This window comes from Bombina bombina, chromosome 8, assembly GCF_027579735.1.
Source record: "Bombina bombina isolate aBomBom1 chromosome 8, aBomBom1.pri, whole genome shotgun sequence".
NCBI classification, from domain to species: domain Eukaryota; kingdom Metazoa; phylum Chordata; class Amphibia; order Anura; family Bombinatoridae; genus Bombina; species Bombina bombina.
Genome location: NC_069506.1, coordinates 24388811 through 24408561, shown reverse-complemented (window position 1 = coordinate 24408561; position 19751 = coordinate 24388811). Strand labels below are relative to the sequence as shown.

The window sequence follows — 19751 nt, the reverse complement described above, 5'->3', positions numbered from 1 at the left end:
TTTTTATAGGGCTATTAGATTAGGTGTAATTGTTTTTATTTTTGATAATTTAGTTTATTATTTTTTGTAAGCTTAGTGTTTTTTATTTTTCGTAATTTAGTGTAATTTTAGATTTTTTTAATTTTTTCGTAGTGTTAAGTTTTTTTAAATTTGTAATTTAGATTTTTTTTATTGGTAGTATTTTTTTATTTTATTAGAATAGTAATGTTAGGTTAATTTATAGTTTAATGTTAGGTTTATTTTTATTTCACAGGTAAGTTTTTATTTATTTTAAGATAGTTATATTGTAATTTTAATTTTAAGTTAGGGGGGTGTTAGGTTTAGAGGTTTATAGTTTAACTTAGTGTTTTGCGATGTGGGGGGGCTGGCAGTTTAGGGGTTAATGGGTTTATTTAGTAGCGCGATGTAGGGGGCCGGAGGTTTAGGGTTTAATAGGTTTATTTAGTGGTGGCGATGTTGGGGAGCGGCGGAATTGGGGTTAATAACTTTATTATAGTGTTGGCGATGTCGGGGAGCAGCGGAATAGGGGTTAATAACTTTATTTAAGTGTCGCAATGTCGGGAGCGGCGGAATAGGGGTTAATAACTTTTATAGACCTAGATTTGGAGTTTGACGGTAGCCGTGAAAACCAGCGTTAGGGGCTCCTAACGCTGGTTTTAGGCTACCGCCGGTATTTAGAGTCACTCAAAATAGGGTCTAACGCTCACTTTTCAGCCGCGACTTTTCCATACCGCAGATCCCCTTACGTCAATTGCGTATCCTATCTTTTCAATGGGATCTTCCTAACTCCGGTATTTAGAGTTGTTTCTGAAGTGAGCGTTAGAATTCTAACGACAAAACTCCAGCCGCGTGAAAAAAGTCAGTAGTTAAGAGCTTTCTGGGCTAACGCCGGTTCATAAAGCTCTTAACTACTGTACTCTAAAGTACACTAACACCCATAAACTACCTATGTACCCCTAAACCGAGGTCCCCCCACATCGCCGCCACTCGATTAAATTTTTTTAACCCCTAATCTGCCGACCGCCACCTACGTTATCCTTATGTACCCCTAATCTGCTGCCCCTAACACCGCCGACCCCTGTATTATATTTTATTAACCACTAATCTGCCCCCCACAACGTCGCCGCCAGCTACCTACACTTATTAACCCCTAATCTGCCGTCCGCACGCCGCCGCCCGCCAGCTACATTATCCCTATGTACCCCTAATCTGCTGCCCCTAACACCGCCGACCCCTATATTATATTTATTAACCCCTAATCTGCCCCCACAACGTCGCCTCCACCTGCCTACACTTATTAACCCCTAATCTGCCGAGCGGACCTGAGCGCTACTATAATAAAGTTATTAACCCCTAATCCGCCTCACTAACCCTATAATAAATAGTATTAACCCCTAATCTGCCCTCCCTAACATCGCCGACACCTAACTTCAATTATTAACCCCTAATCTGACGACCGGAGCTCACTGCTATTCTAATAAATGGATTAACCCCTAAAGCTAAGTCTAACCCTAACACTAACACCCCCCTAAGTTAAATATAATTTAAATCTAACAAAATAAATTAACTCTTATTAAATAAATTATTCCTATTTAAAGCTAAATACTTACCTGTAAAATAAATCCTAATATAGCTACAATATAAATTATAATTATATTATAGCTATTTTAGGATTTATATTTATTTTACAGGTAACTTTGTATTTATTTTAACCAGGTACAATAGCTATTAAATAGTTAAGAACTATTTAATAGCTAAAATAGTTAAAATAATTACAAATTTACCTGTAAAAGAAATCCTAAACTAAGTTACAATTAAAACTAACACTATACTATCAATAAATTAATTAAATAAACTACCTACAATTACCTACAATTAACCTAACACTACACTATCAATAAATTAATTACATACAATTGCTACAAATAAATACAATTAAATAAACTTGCTAAAGTACAAAAAATAAAAAAGAACTAAGTTACAAAAAATAAAAAAATATCTACAAACATAAGAAAAATATTACAACAATTTTAAACTAATTACACCTACTCTAAGCCCCCTAATAAAACAACAAAGCCCCCCAAAATAAAAAATGCCCTACCCTATTCTAAATTACTAAAGTTAAAAGCTCTTTTACCTTACCAGCCCTGAACAGGGCCCTTTGCGGGGCATGCCCCAAGAAGTTCAGCTCTTTTGCCTGTAAAAAAAAAACATACAATACCCCCCCCAACATTACAACCCACCACCCACATACCCCTAATCTAACCCAAACCCCCCTTAAATAAACCTAACACTAAGCCCCTGAAGATCATCCTACCTTGTCTTCACCTCACCAGGTATCACCGATCCGTCCTGGCTCCAAAATCTTCATCCAACCCAAGCGGGGGTTGGCGATCCATCATCCGGTGCCTGAAGAGGTCCAGAAGAGGCTCCAAAGTCTTCATCCTATCCGGGAAGAAGAGGCGATCCGGACCGGCAACCATCTTGATCCAAGCGGCATCTTCTATCTTCATCCGATGACGACCGGCTCCATCCTGAAGATCTCCACCGCGGACCCATCTTCTTCCGGCGACGTCCAACTGCAGAATGACGGTTCCTTTAAGGGACGTCATCCAAGATGGTGTCCCTCGAATTCCGATTGGCTGATAGGATTCTATCAGCCAATCGGAATTAAGGTAGGAATATTCTGATTGGCTGATGGAATCAGCCAATCAGAATCAAGTTCAATCCGATTGGCTGATCCAATCAGCCAATCAGATTGAGCTCGCATTCTATTGGCTGATCGGAACAGCCAATAGAATGCAAGCTCAATCTGATTGGCTGATTGGATCAGCCAATCGGATTGAACTTGATTCTGATTGGCTGATTCCATCAGCCAATCAGAATATTCCTACCTTAATTCCGATTGGCTGATAGAATCCTATCAGCCAATCGGAATTTGAGGGACGCCATCTTGGATGACGTCATTTAAAGGAACCGTCATTCGTCGGCCAGGATGGATGTTCCGCGGTGGAGGTCTTCAGGATGCTGCCGCTTCGCTCCGGATGGATGCCGCTTGGATGAAGACTTCAATCGGATGGAAGAACTCTTCTGCCCCGCTTGGATGAAGACTTCAGCCGGATCATGGACCTCTTCAGCCCCCCGCTTGGGCTTGGATCAGGACATCGGAGGAGCTCTTCTGGACCGATCGGTGAACCTGGTATGGTGAAGACAAGGTAGGATGATCTTCAGGGGCTTAGTGTTAGGTTTATTTAAGGGGGGTTTAGGTTAGATTAGGGGTATGTGGGTGGTGGGTTGTAATGTTGGGGGGGGTATTGTATGTTTTTTTTTTACAGGCAAAAGAGCTGAACTTCTTGGGGCATGCCCCGCAAAGGGCCCTGTTCAGGGCTGGTAAGGTAAAAGAGCTTTGAACTGTAGTAAGTTAGAATAGGGTAGGGCATTTTTTTATTTTGGGGGGCTTTGTTATTTTATTAGGGGGCTTAGAGTAGGTGTAATTAGTTTAAAATTGTTGTAATATTTTTCTTATGTTTGTAAATATTTTTTTATTTTTTGTAACTTAGTTCTTTTTTATTTTTTGTACTTTAGCTAGTTTATTTAATTGTATTTATTTGTAGCAATTGTATTTAATTAATTTATTGATAGTGTAGTGTTAGGTTAATTGTAGGTAATTGTAGGTAGTTTATTTAATTAATTTATTGATAGTCTAGTGTTAGGTTTATTTGTAACTTAGGTTAGGATTTATTTTACAGGTAAATTTGTAATTATTTTAACTATTTTAGCTATTAAATAGTTCTTAACTATTTAATAGCTATTGTACCTGGTTAAAATAAATACAAAGTTACCTGTAAAATAAATATAAATCCTAAAATAGCTATAATATAATTATAATTTATATTGTAGCTATATTAGGATTTATTTTACAGGTAAGTATTTAGCTTTAAATAGGAATAATTTATTTAATAAGAGTTAATTAATTTCGTTAGATTTAAATTATATTTAACTTAGGGGGGTGTTAGTATTAGGGTTAGACTTAGCTTTAGGGGTTAATACATTTATTAGAATAGCGGCGAGATTCGGTCGGCAGATTAGGGGTTAATAATTGAAGTTAGGTGTCGGCGATGTTAGGGAGGGCAGATTAGGGGTTAATACTATTTATGATAGGGTTAGTGAGGCGGATTAGGGGTTAATAACTTTATTATAATAGCGGTGCGGTCCGGTCGGCAGATTAGGGGTTAATAAGTGTAGGCAGGTGGAGGCGACGTTGTGGGGGGCAGATTAGGGGTTAATAAATATAATATAGGGGTCGGCGATGTTAGGGCAGCAGATTAGGGGTACATAGGGATCATGTAAGTAGCGGCGGTTTACGGAGCGGCAGATTAGGGGTTAATAATAATATGCAGGGGTCAGCGATAGCGGGGGCGGAAGATTAGGGGTTAATAAGTGTAAGGTTAGGGGTGTTTAGACTCGGGGTACATGTTAGAGTGTTAAGTGCAGACGTCGGAAGTGTTTCCCCATAGCAAACAATGGGGCTGCGTTAGGAGCTGAACGCGGCTTTTTTGCAGGTGTTAGGTTTTTTTTCAGCTCAAACAGCCCCATTGTTTCCTATGGGGGAATCGTGCACGAGCACGTTTTTGAGGCTGGCCGCGTCCGTAAGCAACTCTGGTATCGAGAGTTGAGGCTGCGTTAAAAATGCTCTACGCTCCTTTTTTGGAGCCTAACGCAGCCTTTATGTGGACTCTCAATACCAGAGTTATTTTTATGGTGCGGCCAGACAAACGCGGGCGTTAGTTTTTCGGGTCGTTACCGACAAAACTCTAAATCTAGCCGATAGTGTCAGCGATGTCAGGGGCGGCAGATTAGGGGTGTTTAGACCTGGGGGCACATTTATCAAGTTCCGTACGGAGCTTGATGCACCGTGTTTCCAGCGAGCCTTCAGGCTCGCCGGAAACAGAAGTTATGAAGCAGCTCCATAACCTGTCTGCCTGCTCTTAAGCCGCGGACAAAAATCGTCAGAAATCAACCCGATAGAATACTATCGGGTTGATTGACACCCCCTGCTAGTGGCCGATTGGCCGCAAATCTGCAGGGGGTGGTATTGCACCAGCAGTTCACAATAACTGCTGGTGCACTGATAAATGCAGAGAGCGTATGCTGTCAGCATTTATCGTTGTGCAGCAGACATGATCCGCTATATCGGATCATGTCCGCTTGCACAATCATAAATATGCCCCTTGGGGTTTATGTTAGGGTGTTAGGTTTAAACGTAACTTTTTTTCCCCCATAGACATCAATGGGGTTGCGTTACAGAGATTTTTCATTCCGCACTTTTTTTCTAACACTCTCTCCACATTGATGTCTATTGGGGAAAGGGTGCACAAGCACGTCAAAGCAGCCCTTGGATTTTGTGCGGTATGGAGCTTAACGCTACCATATCGCACGCATAAGGAGGTTTCTCAATAACTCGTAATACCAGCGCTATGGATAGTGAAATAATGCAACTTTTTTGGCGTTAGTTTCGCACACTGTTTGACGCAAAACTCGTAATCTAGGTGATAGTGAATTTAATACGCTTTTAATATGTTTATTTTGTATACAGATCTTTCAAAGTGCTGCACTTAATTACTGAAATAAACTATGAATATGTGACTTTAATGTTCCTTTAATTTCAAGAAATTTAACCCATTACTTGTCTTTTTAATAAACTATAGACTTCACTGAGCTTCCAACTCTGTTTTTTTTTTTTTTTTCAAGCATGTGCAGCAGATTAGCTGATCAGGAATGAGCTTCGTCTAATCATATTAGGAAGTAACAGTTAACTATAGGTTGTGTAATAACCCTATACAGAGGGATCTAGACACTTAACATGTTCTCTGCACTGTCAGGAACAAATGGTTTATAGATTCATCTAACTTATTTCCTGTAAATATGTAGAGGAATGTGTCCCATCTATATACTAAATCTCCCTTCATATATACAGTGAGTGGCATGTGTTTATAGTGAAGCGCTCCATGAGAGGGTACGTCAGCTACTGTCTAGGATCAACGCTATCTGATGTCACCTGACAGATGGCTTGCCATCCGGCGCAGTGTAACTGGTGATGGTTTCATCGCTTGGCTCTCTTTCCCCAGTAACACAATGCCATTTGCCATGTATCTGTGATCAGACAGTTGGCCGCGACCAAGTGGGTTTTTGATAGAGAAGTTTTCTGCGTAACGCTCTAAGGGATCATCCAGTGAGGCAACTTCTCCGTCTTCCCACAGCTTGTACAACATTAACGAAGGGAATATCTTAGAGATGCTGGCAATTCTGAGGGGAAAATGACACAATAGTTAAAGGAGCACTAAATACAGTAGAGTTGCATAATTAACAAGTACATAATATAAAGACAATGCAATAACACTAAGGGGCCGATTTATCACAGCACGAATGGGGCCGTATACCTCTGTTTCCGCACGAGCCTTCAAAAAGTGTGTATATAAAAAGAATGTGCAAAATGTGATCATAGAAGTACATTGTATGCTCTATCTGAATCATAAAAGTTTAAATTTTTACTTTAGTGTCCCTTTAATACATCTATACTACCCACAAAAATACTCATACCGTTTATATGATGAGGTACAGGGGTCAAGGAGAGAACAATACTAATTTTTCATAATAGTTAAATATTGTGAAACTATTTAACAAATGTTGTTTTTTTCGCATTTAAGGGACGTACAGCTGCAGTAAGAAAATCCTCTATTAAAGAATTTTCTTACGGCTAGATTTAGAGTTTGGCGTTAGCCGTCAAAAGCAGCGTTAAGGGGTCCTAACGCTGCTTTTGGCCGCCCGCTGGTATTTAGAGTCAGCCAGGAAAGGGTCTAACGCTCACTTCCCTACCGCGATTCCAGGCTACCGCAGATGCCCTTACGCCAATTGCGTATCCTATCTTTTCAATGGGATCTGCCTAACGCTGGTATTTGGAGTCTTGGGAGAAGTGAGCGGTAGACCCTCTACCGACAAGACTCCTACCGCCAAAAAAAGTCAGTAGTTAAGAGCTTTATGGGCTAACGCCGGAATATAAAGCTCTTAACTACTGTGCTCTAAAGTACACTAACACCCATAAACTACCTATGAACCCCTAAACCGAGGCCCCCCCACATCGCCGCCACTATAATAAAATATTTTAACCCCTAATCTGCCAACCGGACACCGCCGCCACCTACATTATAGCTATAAACCCCTAATCTGCTGCCCCTAACATCGCCGACCCCTATATTATATTTATTAACCCCTAATCTGCCCCCCCAACGTCGCAGCCACCTAACTACACTTATTAACCCCTAATCTGCCGACCGGACCTCGCCGCCACTATAATAAATGTATTAACCCCTAAACCGCCGCTATCCCGCCTTGCAAACACTATAATAAATTTGATTAACCCCTAATCTGCCCTCCCTAACATCTCCGCCACCTACCTACAATTATTAACCCCTAATCTCCCGCCCGCAACGTTGCCGCTACTATAATAAAGTTATTAACCCCTGAACCTAACTCTAACCCTAACACCCCCCTAACATTAATATAATTTAAATTAAACGAAATAATATTCCTAAAAATTAACTAAATTAATCCTATTTAAAACTAAATACTTACCTATAAAATAAACCCTAATATAGCTACAATATAAATAATAATTACATTGTAGCTATTTTAGGATTTATATTTATTTTACAGGCAACTTTGTATTTATTTTAACTAGATACAATAGCTATTAAATAATTAATAACTATTTAATAGCTACCTAGTTAAAATAAATACAAAATTACCTGTAAAATAAATCCTAACCTAAGTTACAAATACACCTAACACTACACTATAATTAAATTAATTAATTAAATAAATTACATACAATTAGCTAAAATAAAATACAATAAAATAAACTATACTATAATACAAAAAAAAACACTAAATTACAAAAAATAAAAAAGAATTACAAGCAGTTTAAACTAATTACACCTAATCTAAGTCCCCTAATAAAATAAAAAAGCCCCCCAAAATAAAAAATTCCCTACCCTATTCTAAAATACAAAAGTAATCAGCTCTTTTACCAGCCCTTAAAAGGGCTTTTTGCGGGGCATTGCCCCAAAGTAATCAGCTCTTTTACCTGTAAAAAAATACAATACCCCCCCAACATTACAACCCACCACCCACACACCCCTACTCTAACCCACCCAAACCCCCCTTAAATAAACCTATGGCTAACCCCCTGAAGATCATCCTACCTTTAGTCGTCTTCACCCAGCCGAGCCGAATTCTTCATCCAAAGTGCGCAGAGGAGGTCCTTGATCCGGTAGAAGTATTCATCCAGGTGGCGTCTTCAATCTTCATCCATCCGGAGCAGAGCGGAGCCATCTTCAACGGAGCCGACGCGGAGCCATCCTCTTCAACCAACGGACTAACGACGAATGAAGGTTCCTTTAAGGGACGTCATCCAAGATGGCTTCCCTTTAATTCCGATTGGCTGATAGAATTCTATCAGCCAATCGGAATTAAGGTAGAAAAAATCTGATTGGCTTCATTCGTCGTTAGTCCGTCGGTTGAAGAGGATGGCTCCACGTCGGCTCCATTGAAGATGGCTCCGCTCCGCTCCGGATGGATGAAGATTGAAGACGCCGCCTGGATGAACACTTCTACCGGATGGAGGACCTCTTCTTTGCCGCTTGGATGAAGACTTCTACCGGATCAAGGACCTCCTCTGCGCACCTTGGATGAAGAATTTGGCTCGGCTGGGTGAAGACGACTCAAGGTAGGATGATCTTCATGGGGTTAGCGATAGGTTTATTTAAGGGGGGTTTGGGTGGGTTAGAGTAGGAGTGTGTGGGTGGTGGGTTGTAATGTTGGGGGGGGGGGTATTGTATTTTTTTTACAGGTAAAAGAGCTGATTACTTTGGGGCAATGCCCCGCAAAAAGCCCTTTTAAGGGCTGGTAAAAGAGCTGATTACTTTTGTATTTTAGAATAGGGTAGGTAATTTTTTATTTTGGGGGGCTTTTTTATTTTATTAGGGGGCTTAGATTAGGTGTAATTAGTTTAAACTGCTTGTAATTCTTTTTTATTTTTTGTAATTTAGTGTTTTGTTTTTTTTGTATTATAGTATAGTTTATTTTATTGTATTTTATTTTAGCTAATTGTATGTAATTTATTTAATTAATTTAATTATAGTGTTGTGTTAGGTGTATTTGTAACTTAGGTTAGGATTTATTTTACAGGTAATTTTGTATTTATTTTAACTAGGTAGCTATTAAATAGTTATTAAAACTATTTAATAGCTATTGTACCTAGTTAAAATAAATACAAAATTGCCTGTAAAATAAATATAAATCCTAAAATAGCTACAATGTAATTATTAGTTATATTGTAGCTATATTAGGGTTTATTTTCTAGGTAAGTATTTAGTTTTAAATAGGATTATTTTATTTAATTTTAGAAATATTATTTTGTTTAATTTAAATTATATTTATGTTAGGGGGTGTTAGGTTTAGGGGTTAATAAATTTATTATAGTAGCGGCGACGGTGCGGGCGGGAGATTAGGGGTTAATAATTGTAGGTAGGTGGCGGCGATGTTAGGGAGGGCAGATTAGGGGTTAATACTATTTATTATAGTGGCGGCGATGTCCAGTCGGCAGATTAGGGGTTAATAAGTGTAGGTTATGTGGCAGCGACGTGGGGGGGGGCAGATTAGGGGTTAATAATTATAATATAGGGGTCGGCGGTGTTAGGGGCAGCAGATTAGGGGTTCATAGGGATAATGTAGGTTGCGGCGGTGTCCGGAGCGGCAGATTAGGGGTTAATGGTATAATGCAGGTGTCAGCAATAGCGGGGGCGGCAGATTAGGGGTTAATAAGTGTAAGGTTAGGGGTGTTTAGACTCGGGGTACATGTTAGGGTGTTAGGTGCAGACTTAGAGAGTGTTTCCCCATAGGAAACAATGGGGCTGCGTTCGGAGCTGAACGCTGCTTTTTTTGCAGGTGTTAGTTTTTTTTTCAGCCCAAACTGCCCTATTGTTTCCTATGGGGATATCGTGCACGAGCACGTTTTAGCTGCTTACCGCTACCGTAAGCAACGCTGGTATTGAGGGTTGAAGTGGAGCTAAGTTAGGCTAAACGCTCCCTTTTTTGAGCCTAACGCAGCCCCTCAGACAACTCTAAATACCAGCGTTGTCTTAAGGGTGCGTTGGGAAAAAAAGCAGCGTTAGCTACGCGGGTCTTTACCGACAAAATTCTAAATCTAGCCGTCTGTTTTTTAGTTTGTTATTGCTGGTCAATAACTATGTGTTTAACATCTGAAAATAAGCTGTCTATTTATGAGCTATATATGTAGCCAGGCAATAGACAGACAGAGATGATAAGCAAATAGATAGAGAGGCTGAGAGGCAGATGGAAATAATAGATAGAATGATAGACACACAGACAGATGATAGACAGACATATAGATAGATAGATAGATAGATAGATAGATAGATAGATAGATAGACAGACACAGACAGATATATATATACAGTATATATAGATAGATAGATAGATAGATAGACAGACAGACACAGACAGAGAGATAGATAGATAGATAGATAGATAGATGATAGAAAAACCACCCTAGTCACAGCTGCTTTTTTACATTCCTCTTTTTGCTGATCACCTTACCTGTATATAGTGTACTCAGTGGGAGGGGGAGAGGATGGGTCAGATCCATTTTTCTTCCCAAAGTTCCCTGTCCACAGGACAGTATCATTATACGTGACAATGGCTGACATGGCAGGCAGACCCGGCGTACGGATTTTGCTCCTTAAAAGTGTGTCAACCTGCAATAAATGACAGAGTATTAGGATTAATTGTAAATTTAATGTATTTTCATCATGTTGGTAGTAGATTATAATGAATCTATTAATCTGTCCCTAAATGGTCCCTTTAAAGGGACATAAACACTAAATAAATACTAGATGTGCTCAAAGCAAGATTAGCCTGAACATAGATTATTTGTATAAATATTGAAACAAATACATTTAACATTTTAGTGTTATTAAAGCAACTGGCTCAGCCATGTTGTAACCTTTTCTGCTGTGGCCAATTAGAGACCCCTATTAAATAGGTCACTAGATTTTGAATGCCTACAATTTTAAGAATTAAATTACAGAAAAAGGGGACACAATTCTGAAATTATGAAACAAATTATATTTCAAAGTTGTTTTACTACATATAATTAAAGCAACAAGCTTTGGCAGACAGCACTATAGACTAGGGTTCCAGCTCTCCTTGTCACAAATACTGAACAATCTGTTGGTTACTAGGCATCAGTAGTAGATGGTGGTCACATTGACTTCTACGCAAAGCTCTATGTTAGGCTTAACCCTCGATGCATCATATAGATTTTTCACAACATAGTAGTGATTTTTATACCCTTGGTTGCCAGACATATAGAATTTATTCGGCTGCTGGTATGTCACACACACAGCAGTGATTTGACCCTTCCTAGACTGCAAAACACATATAGAGCAGTGTTTTTACACCTACGTGGTTGCAGTTTCCACAATGTCTAAACATCTAAATCTCTGCGTTAGCCAGATTACCTAAGAAGTTTTGCCCCTACAAGTTCCCTTAAATTAAAATGTTAGTTTGAGAGTTGTTTATCTCGCTTTGCAGAGTTCTGGATGTGAAGTAGAGACACCTACACACAATATAATGCTCAAAAAAAGCCCCCCAAAATGCTGTGTGATTTCTCTCCATACCGAAGAGTTTTTGATGACAGAGCAGAGTTCCAATTAAGACCAAGATCTCATTTTTTACCTCCTTTGCTGGCAGTAACACACAAACTACCGCATGCGCAGTATCACTTTGATTTTGGCTATATATATATGTAATGTACAGAGGCATTTTAAAATTAGCTGCCGCTAACAGGACTTTAAAAAACACAGGGGACCTTAAAAAAAGAATTAGACACAATTTTTTATTATAGATTTTACGTGGCAACCTGACAAAATACTGGACTGTCTAGCTGAATCCCGGGCACCTGGTAACCCTTCTACAGACCCAGTGCCATAGTACGGTCACTCTCCTGGCTACTAAACCCTAAGTGTCTGATGAGCAAAACCTCGCCGGCATAAAGTGAAATTACGCAAAATCTTTGGGGTCTATTTTTGAGCATTATGTTGTAATGTAGGTGTTTCCTTCATACCCAGAACCTGCATAATAGTGCCAGAATACGAGTGGAGTGCAAATTAGTGCTCCTACGTTAACTTTGCAAAATTGAGTCTTTTGCGCGTGTTGGGTTGTGCACGTATTGCAAGTTGAAAGTAAAGAAGCCGAACTTTGAATAGCTTGCAAGAAAAGTGGGGTAAAACGAACACCCTTACGCGTTAATCCGATCGCGTTTACTCAAGTGCGCTAATCCAACAGAAATATTAATATTTCACATTCCAATGCTCTTCACATAGAAGAATAGGTTCTATTTATTCATGATGTTTTCTGATATATATATACAGTGTATATATATATATATATATATATATATATATATTTATATGATTATATATAGGTATAGATATATACAGATATATATATATGAATATCTATTTAAAAATACATAGGAAATACGTGAAGAACATTGGAAATATTTACAGTAATTACTTTATTAAATATGATTATTGCATAAATATGATTTTATGTTTTCAGATTCTTGACTACAATTGGCTCCAATGCACTTATATATGTCTTTTTATGTGTACATATGTATTTATGTATTTTTATGTGTATACAAGTACAAGTACATATACACACATATATACATATATATATATATATATATATATATTTACCTACATAAACATATTTAGACATGTGTATATATGTATTTATGTATTTTTATGTGTATACAAGTACAAGTACATATACACACATATATACATATATATATATATATATATATTTACCTACATAAACATATTTAGACATGTGTACATATGTATTTATGTATTTTTATGTGTATACAAGTACAAGTACATATACACACATATATACATATATATATTTTTTTACCTACATAAACATATTTAGACATGTGTATATATGTATCTCTATGTTTAAGCCCTTTGCAGACCTGGGACTTCATATCTTTAAGCTCTTATTACTTTTTATGCAATATTGTTTTTAAAATAATTTTTATGGACAGATAACTGTACTGTACAATGTATATTTGTTGTGTTTTGTGCAACTTTTTGGTCAAGTGTAAAAGATAATCAGAGCTCTGAAGTTACGCTATCCCGACGTATGTTAAATTCAATTGCGATCAAGCGAATACGATTATTTTCAACTTGTAATACGCACGCTACTTCCAATGCACGCAAATTGCTGCTTTATACCCCTTTTCGCTTGTGCACAGCAGTTAGCGCATTACTTATCAATTAGCCCATAGTGAGATAAACAAGCAAAATTTGCCTTTCTAAAATTGTTCTGTTATCTTGTAAGAGCAGAAGTGTGATATTATCCCAAGCCAATCAGAAGCGCAAACAGCAGCCAAGACAAATGGCTCTACCTTTTCAAGGGCCTCTTTCAAAGCAGGTATCGGGTGATCCAGTGGCACCGGTTCTGGGTTACGAGGGCACATTTGGACCACATCAAGAGCTTCTTCCTTCTCTAGTGGAGCTGAAAAATGTTTACAGATGTTCAGTAGAAGGCCAACCTTAGCAATGTGTTTTATTGCACAAACGTTTGCATGTAACTCTGGGTCTAATCATGACAACTGGGGGGTGGGGGGTGGTGGAAATTACTCAAAATCTTTGTGGGCTTTTATTTTTAGAATTGTATTGTAATGTATTTATATCTCCTTCACATCCAAACCTGCATAGACAGATACCAAGTTCAACTTTGCCTTTCTATAATTCTTCGTGAGGCCATACAGTACTGACGAGACGTCTTAGATCATCTCACTAGATCATTAAGCACTCTCTGTTTAATTACAGCAAAGTGTAAAAGAAAATTCTCTAATGTGTTAAGTGCATATAATTTTTGCACTGTTACTTGCATATCTCTAGGTGTTTAGGCCCTGCAAATAGGTTAAACACATAGTTAAAGTCAGCTCCAGAGCAGCAATGAACAACTTGGACCTAGATGAACAGATCTGGTGATCCAATGACAAGGTGTGTAGCCACCAATCACCAGCGAGCTACTCGTGCATTGCTGTCCCTGAGCCTACCTAATGTTTTACAACAAAGGATACCAAGAGAATGAAAGTAAATTTGCTTAAAGTTAAAGTTGCTTAAAATTTCATGCTCTATCTGAATCACGAACATAATACTCATAATACATAATACTCATATGCTAAATCACTTGAAACTGATGCAGTGTAACTGTAAAAAGCTGACAGGAAAATATCACCTGAGCATCTCTATGTAAAAAAGGAAGATATGTTACCTCACAATCTCCTCAGCTCAGCAGAGTAAGTTCTGTGTAAAAAGTTATACTCAGCTGCTCCCAGCTGCAGGTAAAAAAAAAAAAAAAAAATAAGAAATGAACAGCAGCCAATCAGCATCAGCAGTGCTGAGGTCATTAACTCTTTTACTGTGATCTCATGAGATTTGACTTAACTCTCATGAGATTTCATAGTAAGCTGAATAGGGAAATAATATGAGAGTTCACGAGGCTCATCCCCTAAGCTGTCCCAGGGCAGACACACTAAAATGCTGCTTAGAAGTCCTTTACAATGGGATGTGGCTACTGAGGAACTTTTGAGGTAAAATATCTTTCTTTTTACATAGAGATGTTCAGGAGATATTTTCTAGTCAGCTTTTTACAGCTATACTGCATCACTTTCATTGGCCCTTTAATTATGCAATTAGGCATTTGACCGGCACGTTCACAATATTGCCATCAAATTATCATATTGGTATTTAATTTTTTTTTTAAACTGAGATAAGCACGAACATAGGACCTTCTAGTCATCATAATAGCAGCATTAAAAAGATTGATAGAGACATAGCATTTTATGTTAAATTAGATATGAACCAAAAGGCTCATCGAGTCTACCCATATTACATGTTACTTGTTTTTCAGGGTAGACTGCACGTCCCAAGCATTTTTTAATTCTTTAACAGTCTTTGTATACTGTTTACCAGCTCTATTAGAAGTTTAGTCCACTAATCCACCACCATTTCTGTAAAACCTGCTTCCTCACATTTCTACGCTCTAACTTAAGATTGTGGCCCCTTGTTACACGTACCGGGTTCCTGCTTGGGGAGTTTATACTGCCATATAAAGCAGCCGGTCATAGCAATGGAGACCAAAAAGAAAAACAGCAGCCCGACATGGCTCCAGTTCACCTCTATGTGGTGCGGCCTGTGGAGACCTCTTCGTCTGGAAGGCTGCTATAAAGGGAAAAAAATGACAGTTAGGCCAAAGGTCTCACACAGAACCATATATACATAAACACATATATACTCACAGTCACACATGTACACTCTATACAAATACATACAGTATTATATACAGTATATGCCTACATATATAATACACATATATACTCACAGTCACACATGCACACTCTATACAAATACATACAGTATTATACACAGTATATACAATATATGCCTATATATATATAATACACATATATACTCACAGTTACACATGCACACTCTATAAAATACATACAGTATTATATACAGTATTATATACAGTATATACAATATATGCCTACATACATAATACACATATATACTCACAGTTACACATGCACACTCTATAAAATACATAATGTACTATATACAGTATATACAGTATATGCCTACATATATAATACACATATATACTCACAGTCACACATGCACACTCTATACAAATACATACTGTATTATATACAGTATATACAGTATATGCCTACATATATAATACACATATATACTCACAGTCACACATGCACACTCTATACAAATACATACAGTATTATATACAGTATATGCCTACATATATAATACACATATATACTCACAATCACACATGCACACTCTATACAAATACATACTGTACTATATACAGTATATACAGTATATGCCTACATATATAAATACACATATATACTCACAGTCACACATGCACACTCTATACAAATACATACTGTACTATATACAGTATATGCCTACATATATAATACACATATATACTCACAATCACACATGCACACTCTATACAAATACATACTGTACTATATACAGTATATACAGTATATGCCTACGTATGTAATACACATATTTACTCACAGTCACACATGTACACTTTACACAAATACATACAGTACTATATGGTATATATGTATATACCTACATATGTAATACACATAAACACTCACAGTCACACATGCACACTCTATACAAATACATACTGTACTATAAACAGTTTATACAGTATATGCCTACATATATAACACACCTATATACTCACAGTCACACATGCACACGCTATACAAATACATACTGTACTATAAACAGTTTATACAGTATATGCCTACATATATAACACACATATATACTCACAGTCACACATGCACACGCTATACAAATACATACTGTACTATATACAGTATATACCTACATATATAATACACATATATACTCACAGTCACACATGCACACGCTATCCAAATACATACTGTACTATAAACAGTTTATACAGTATATGCCTACATATATAATACATATATATATCACAGTCACACATGCACACTCTATACAAATATATACAGTGCTATATACAGTATATGCCTACGTATGTAATACACATATTTACTCACAGTCACACATGTACACTGTACACAAATACATACAGTACTATATGGTATATATACTGTATATATATATATATATATCCCTACATATTTAATACACATATATACTCACAGTCACACATGCACACTCTATATAAATACATACAGCATTATATGTAATTGTATACATGCAGTACTATATACAGTATATACAGTATATGCCTACATATATAATACACATATATACTCACAGTCACAAATGCACACTCTATACAAATACATACAGTACTATATACATATATATATACAGTATATATATATATATATATATATATATATACACACACACACAAACATAAATAATACACATATATACTCACAGTCACACATGCACACTCTATACAAATATATACAGTACTATATACAGTATATTCAAGATATACCTACATATAATACACATATACACTCACAAACACACATGCACAATTTATACAAATATATACAGTGCTATATACAGTATATGCCTACATATATAAGACACATATATACTCACAGTCACAAATGCACACTTTATACAAATACTTACAGTACTATATACAGTACATGCCTACATATATAATACACATATATACTCACAGTCATACAAGTACACTCTATACAAATACAAACAGTAATATATACAGTATATGCCTACAGATATAATACACATATATACTCAGTCACATATGCACACTCTATACAAATACATACAGTACTATAAGTATACATACAGTACTATATACAGTATACACAATATATGCCTACATATATAATACACATATATACTCACAGTCACACATACACACTGTATACAAATACATACAGTACTATATACAGTTTATATATGTATATATATATATATAAAATACACATATACACTCACAGTAACACATGTACACAAATACATACAGTACTATATACAGTATATATATATATATATATATATATATATATATACATACACATATATAATACACATATATACTCACAGCCACACATGCACACTGTACACAAATACATACCGTACTATATACGGTATATATGCAGTATATATATATATATATATATATATATATATATATATATATATAATTTTTTTTGTTGTGCAAGTTCTCCCACTTAAGAAGATGAGAGAGGCTTGTAATTTTCATCATAGGTATACCTCAACTATGAGAGACAAAACGTGGAAACAAATCCAGACAATCACATTGTCTGATTTGGAAACAATTTATTTGCATATTATGGTGGAAAATAAGTATTTGGTCACCTCCAAACAAGCAAGATTTCTGGCTCTCACAGACCTGTATCTTCTCCTTTAAGAGGCTCCTCTGTCCTCCACTCATTACCTGTATTAATGGCACCTGTTTGAACTTGTTATCAGTATAAAAGACACCTGTCCACAACCTCAAATAGTCCCACTCCAAACTCCACTATGGTGAAGACCAAAGAGCTGTCGAAGGACACCAGAAACAAAATTGTAGACCTGCACCAGGCTGGGAAGACTGAATCTGCAATAGGCAAGCAGCTTGGTGTGAAGAAATCAACTGTGGGAGCAATAATTAGAAAATGGAAGACATACAAGACCACTGATAATCTCCCTCAATCTGGGGCTCCACGCAAGATCTCACCCCGAGGGATCAAAATGATCACAAGAACGGTGAGCAAACATCCCAGAACCACACAAGGGGACCTAGTGAATGACCTGCAGAGAGCTGGGACAAACGTAACAAAGGCTACCATCAGTAACACACTACGCCACCAGGGACTCAGATCCTGCAGTGCCAGACGTGTCCCCCTGCTTAAGCCAGTACATTTCCGGGCCCATCTGAAGTATGCTAGAGAGCATTTGGATGATCCAGAAGCGGATTGGGAGAATGTCATATGGTTAGATGAAACCAAAGTAGAACTGTTTGGTAGAAACACAACTCGTCGTGTTTGGAGGAGAGAGAATGCTGAGTTGCAACCAAAGAACACCATACCTACTGTGAAGCATGGGGGTGGCAACATCATGCTTTGGGGCTGTTTCTCTGCAAAGGGAACAGGACGACTGATCCGTGTACATGAAAGAATGAATGGGGCCATGTATCGTGAGATTTTTAGTGCAAACATCCTTCCATCAGCAAGGGCATTGAAGATGAAACTCGGCTGGGTCTTTCAGCATGACAGTGATCCCAAACACACCGCCTGGGCAACAAAGGAGTGGCTTTGTAAGAAGCATTTCAAGGTCCTGGAGTGGCTTAGCCAGTCTCCAGATCTCAACCCCATAGAAATCCTTTGGAGGGAGTTGAAAGTCTGTGTTGCCCAGCGACAGCCCCAAAACATCACTGCTCTAGAGAAGATTTGCATGCAGGAATGGGCCAACACACCAGCAACAGTGTCTTTCAACCTTGTGAAAACTTACAGGAGCCTTTTTTTGGAGGAAGTAGAGAGGCTAAGAACAGAAGACCCTGGCATACAAGGAGGGGGAGCAGGAGAAAAAGCACAAATAAACCGGAGCAAAACGGGAGCAGCCAGCAATCAAAAGAAAAGGTAATCTTTAACCTTTAAAAACACCGCTTAACACCAGAAGAAGAGAGTGCATTAGAGAGGATTGAATTTTGTCCCTAAAATAAAGGAAACATGTTTCGCACAAAAGTAGACCTATATAAATTTGGTTGCAGCTTAAGGCTTAGAGACTTTTTTTGTGGATAAAGGGGTCAGAGATCAGGGCACATATAAGGAATATAGAGGTGTCAGTAAGTTTGATCCTAATACCCGTAATCCCCATATAACTAGCTTCCTGAAACTTGTGGAAAAGGATATAGGCATCTTAGACAAGACTATTTCACATAACAAACCCAATTTTGAAAGCAGGGAATGGGATGCACTCAAAGGCCTTAAAAATAATGACATAATTTTGAAGCCTGCTGACAAGGGTGGCAGTATTGTC

General features: G+C 37.6%; 1 protein-coding gene across 1 annotated transcript in view; it reads right to left on the bottom strand.

Annotated features, from left to right (window-relative positions):
* LACTBL1 (lactamase beta like 1) overlaps positions 1-19751 on the bottom strand; it is a 55188-nt gene that overhangs the window by 7715 nt on the left and 27722 nt on the right. The window contains exons 3-6 of the mRNA XM_053690914.1: positions 15245-15389; positions 13562-13671; positions 10678-10835; positions 6059-6306 (exon numbers count right to left, since the gene is read on the bottom strand). Of these exons, the coding sequence (XP_053546889.1) occupies positions 6059-6306; positions 10678-10835; positions 13562-13671; positions 15245-15389 (661 nt within the window). The remainder of the gene's footprint in view (positions 1-6058; positions 6307-10677; positions 10836-13561; positions 13672-15244; positions 15390-19751) is intronic.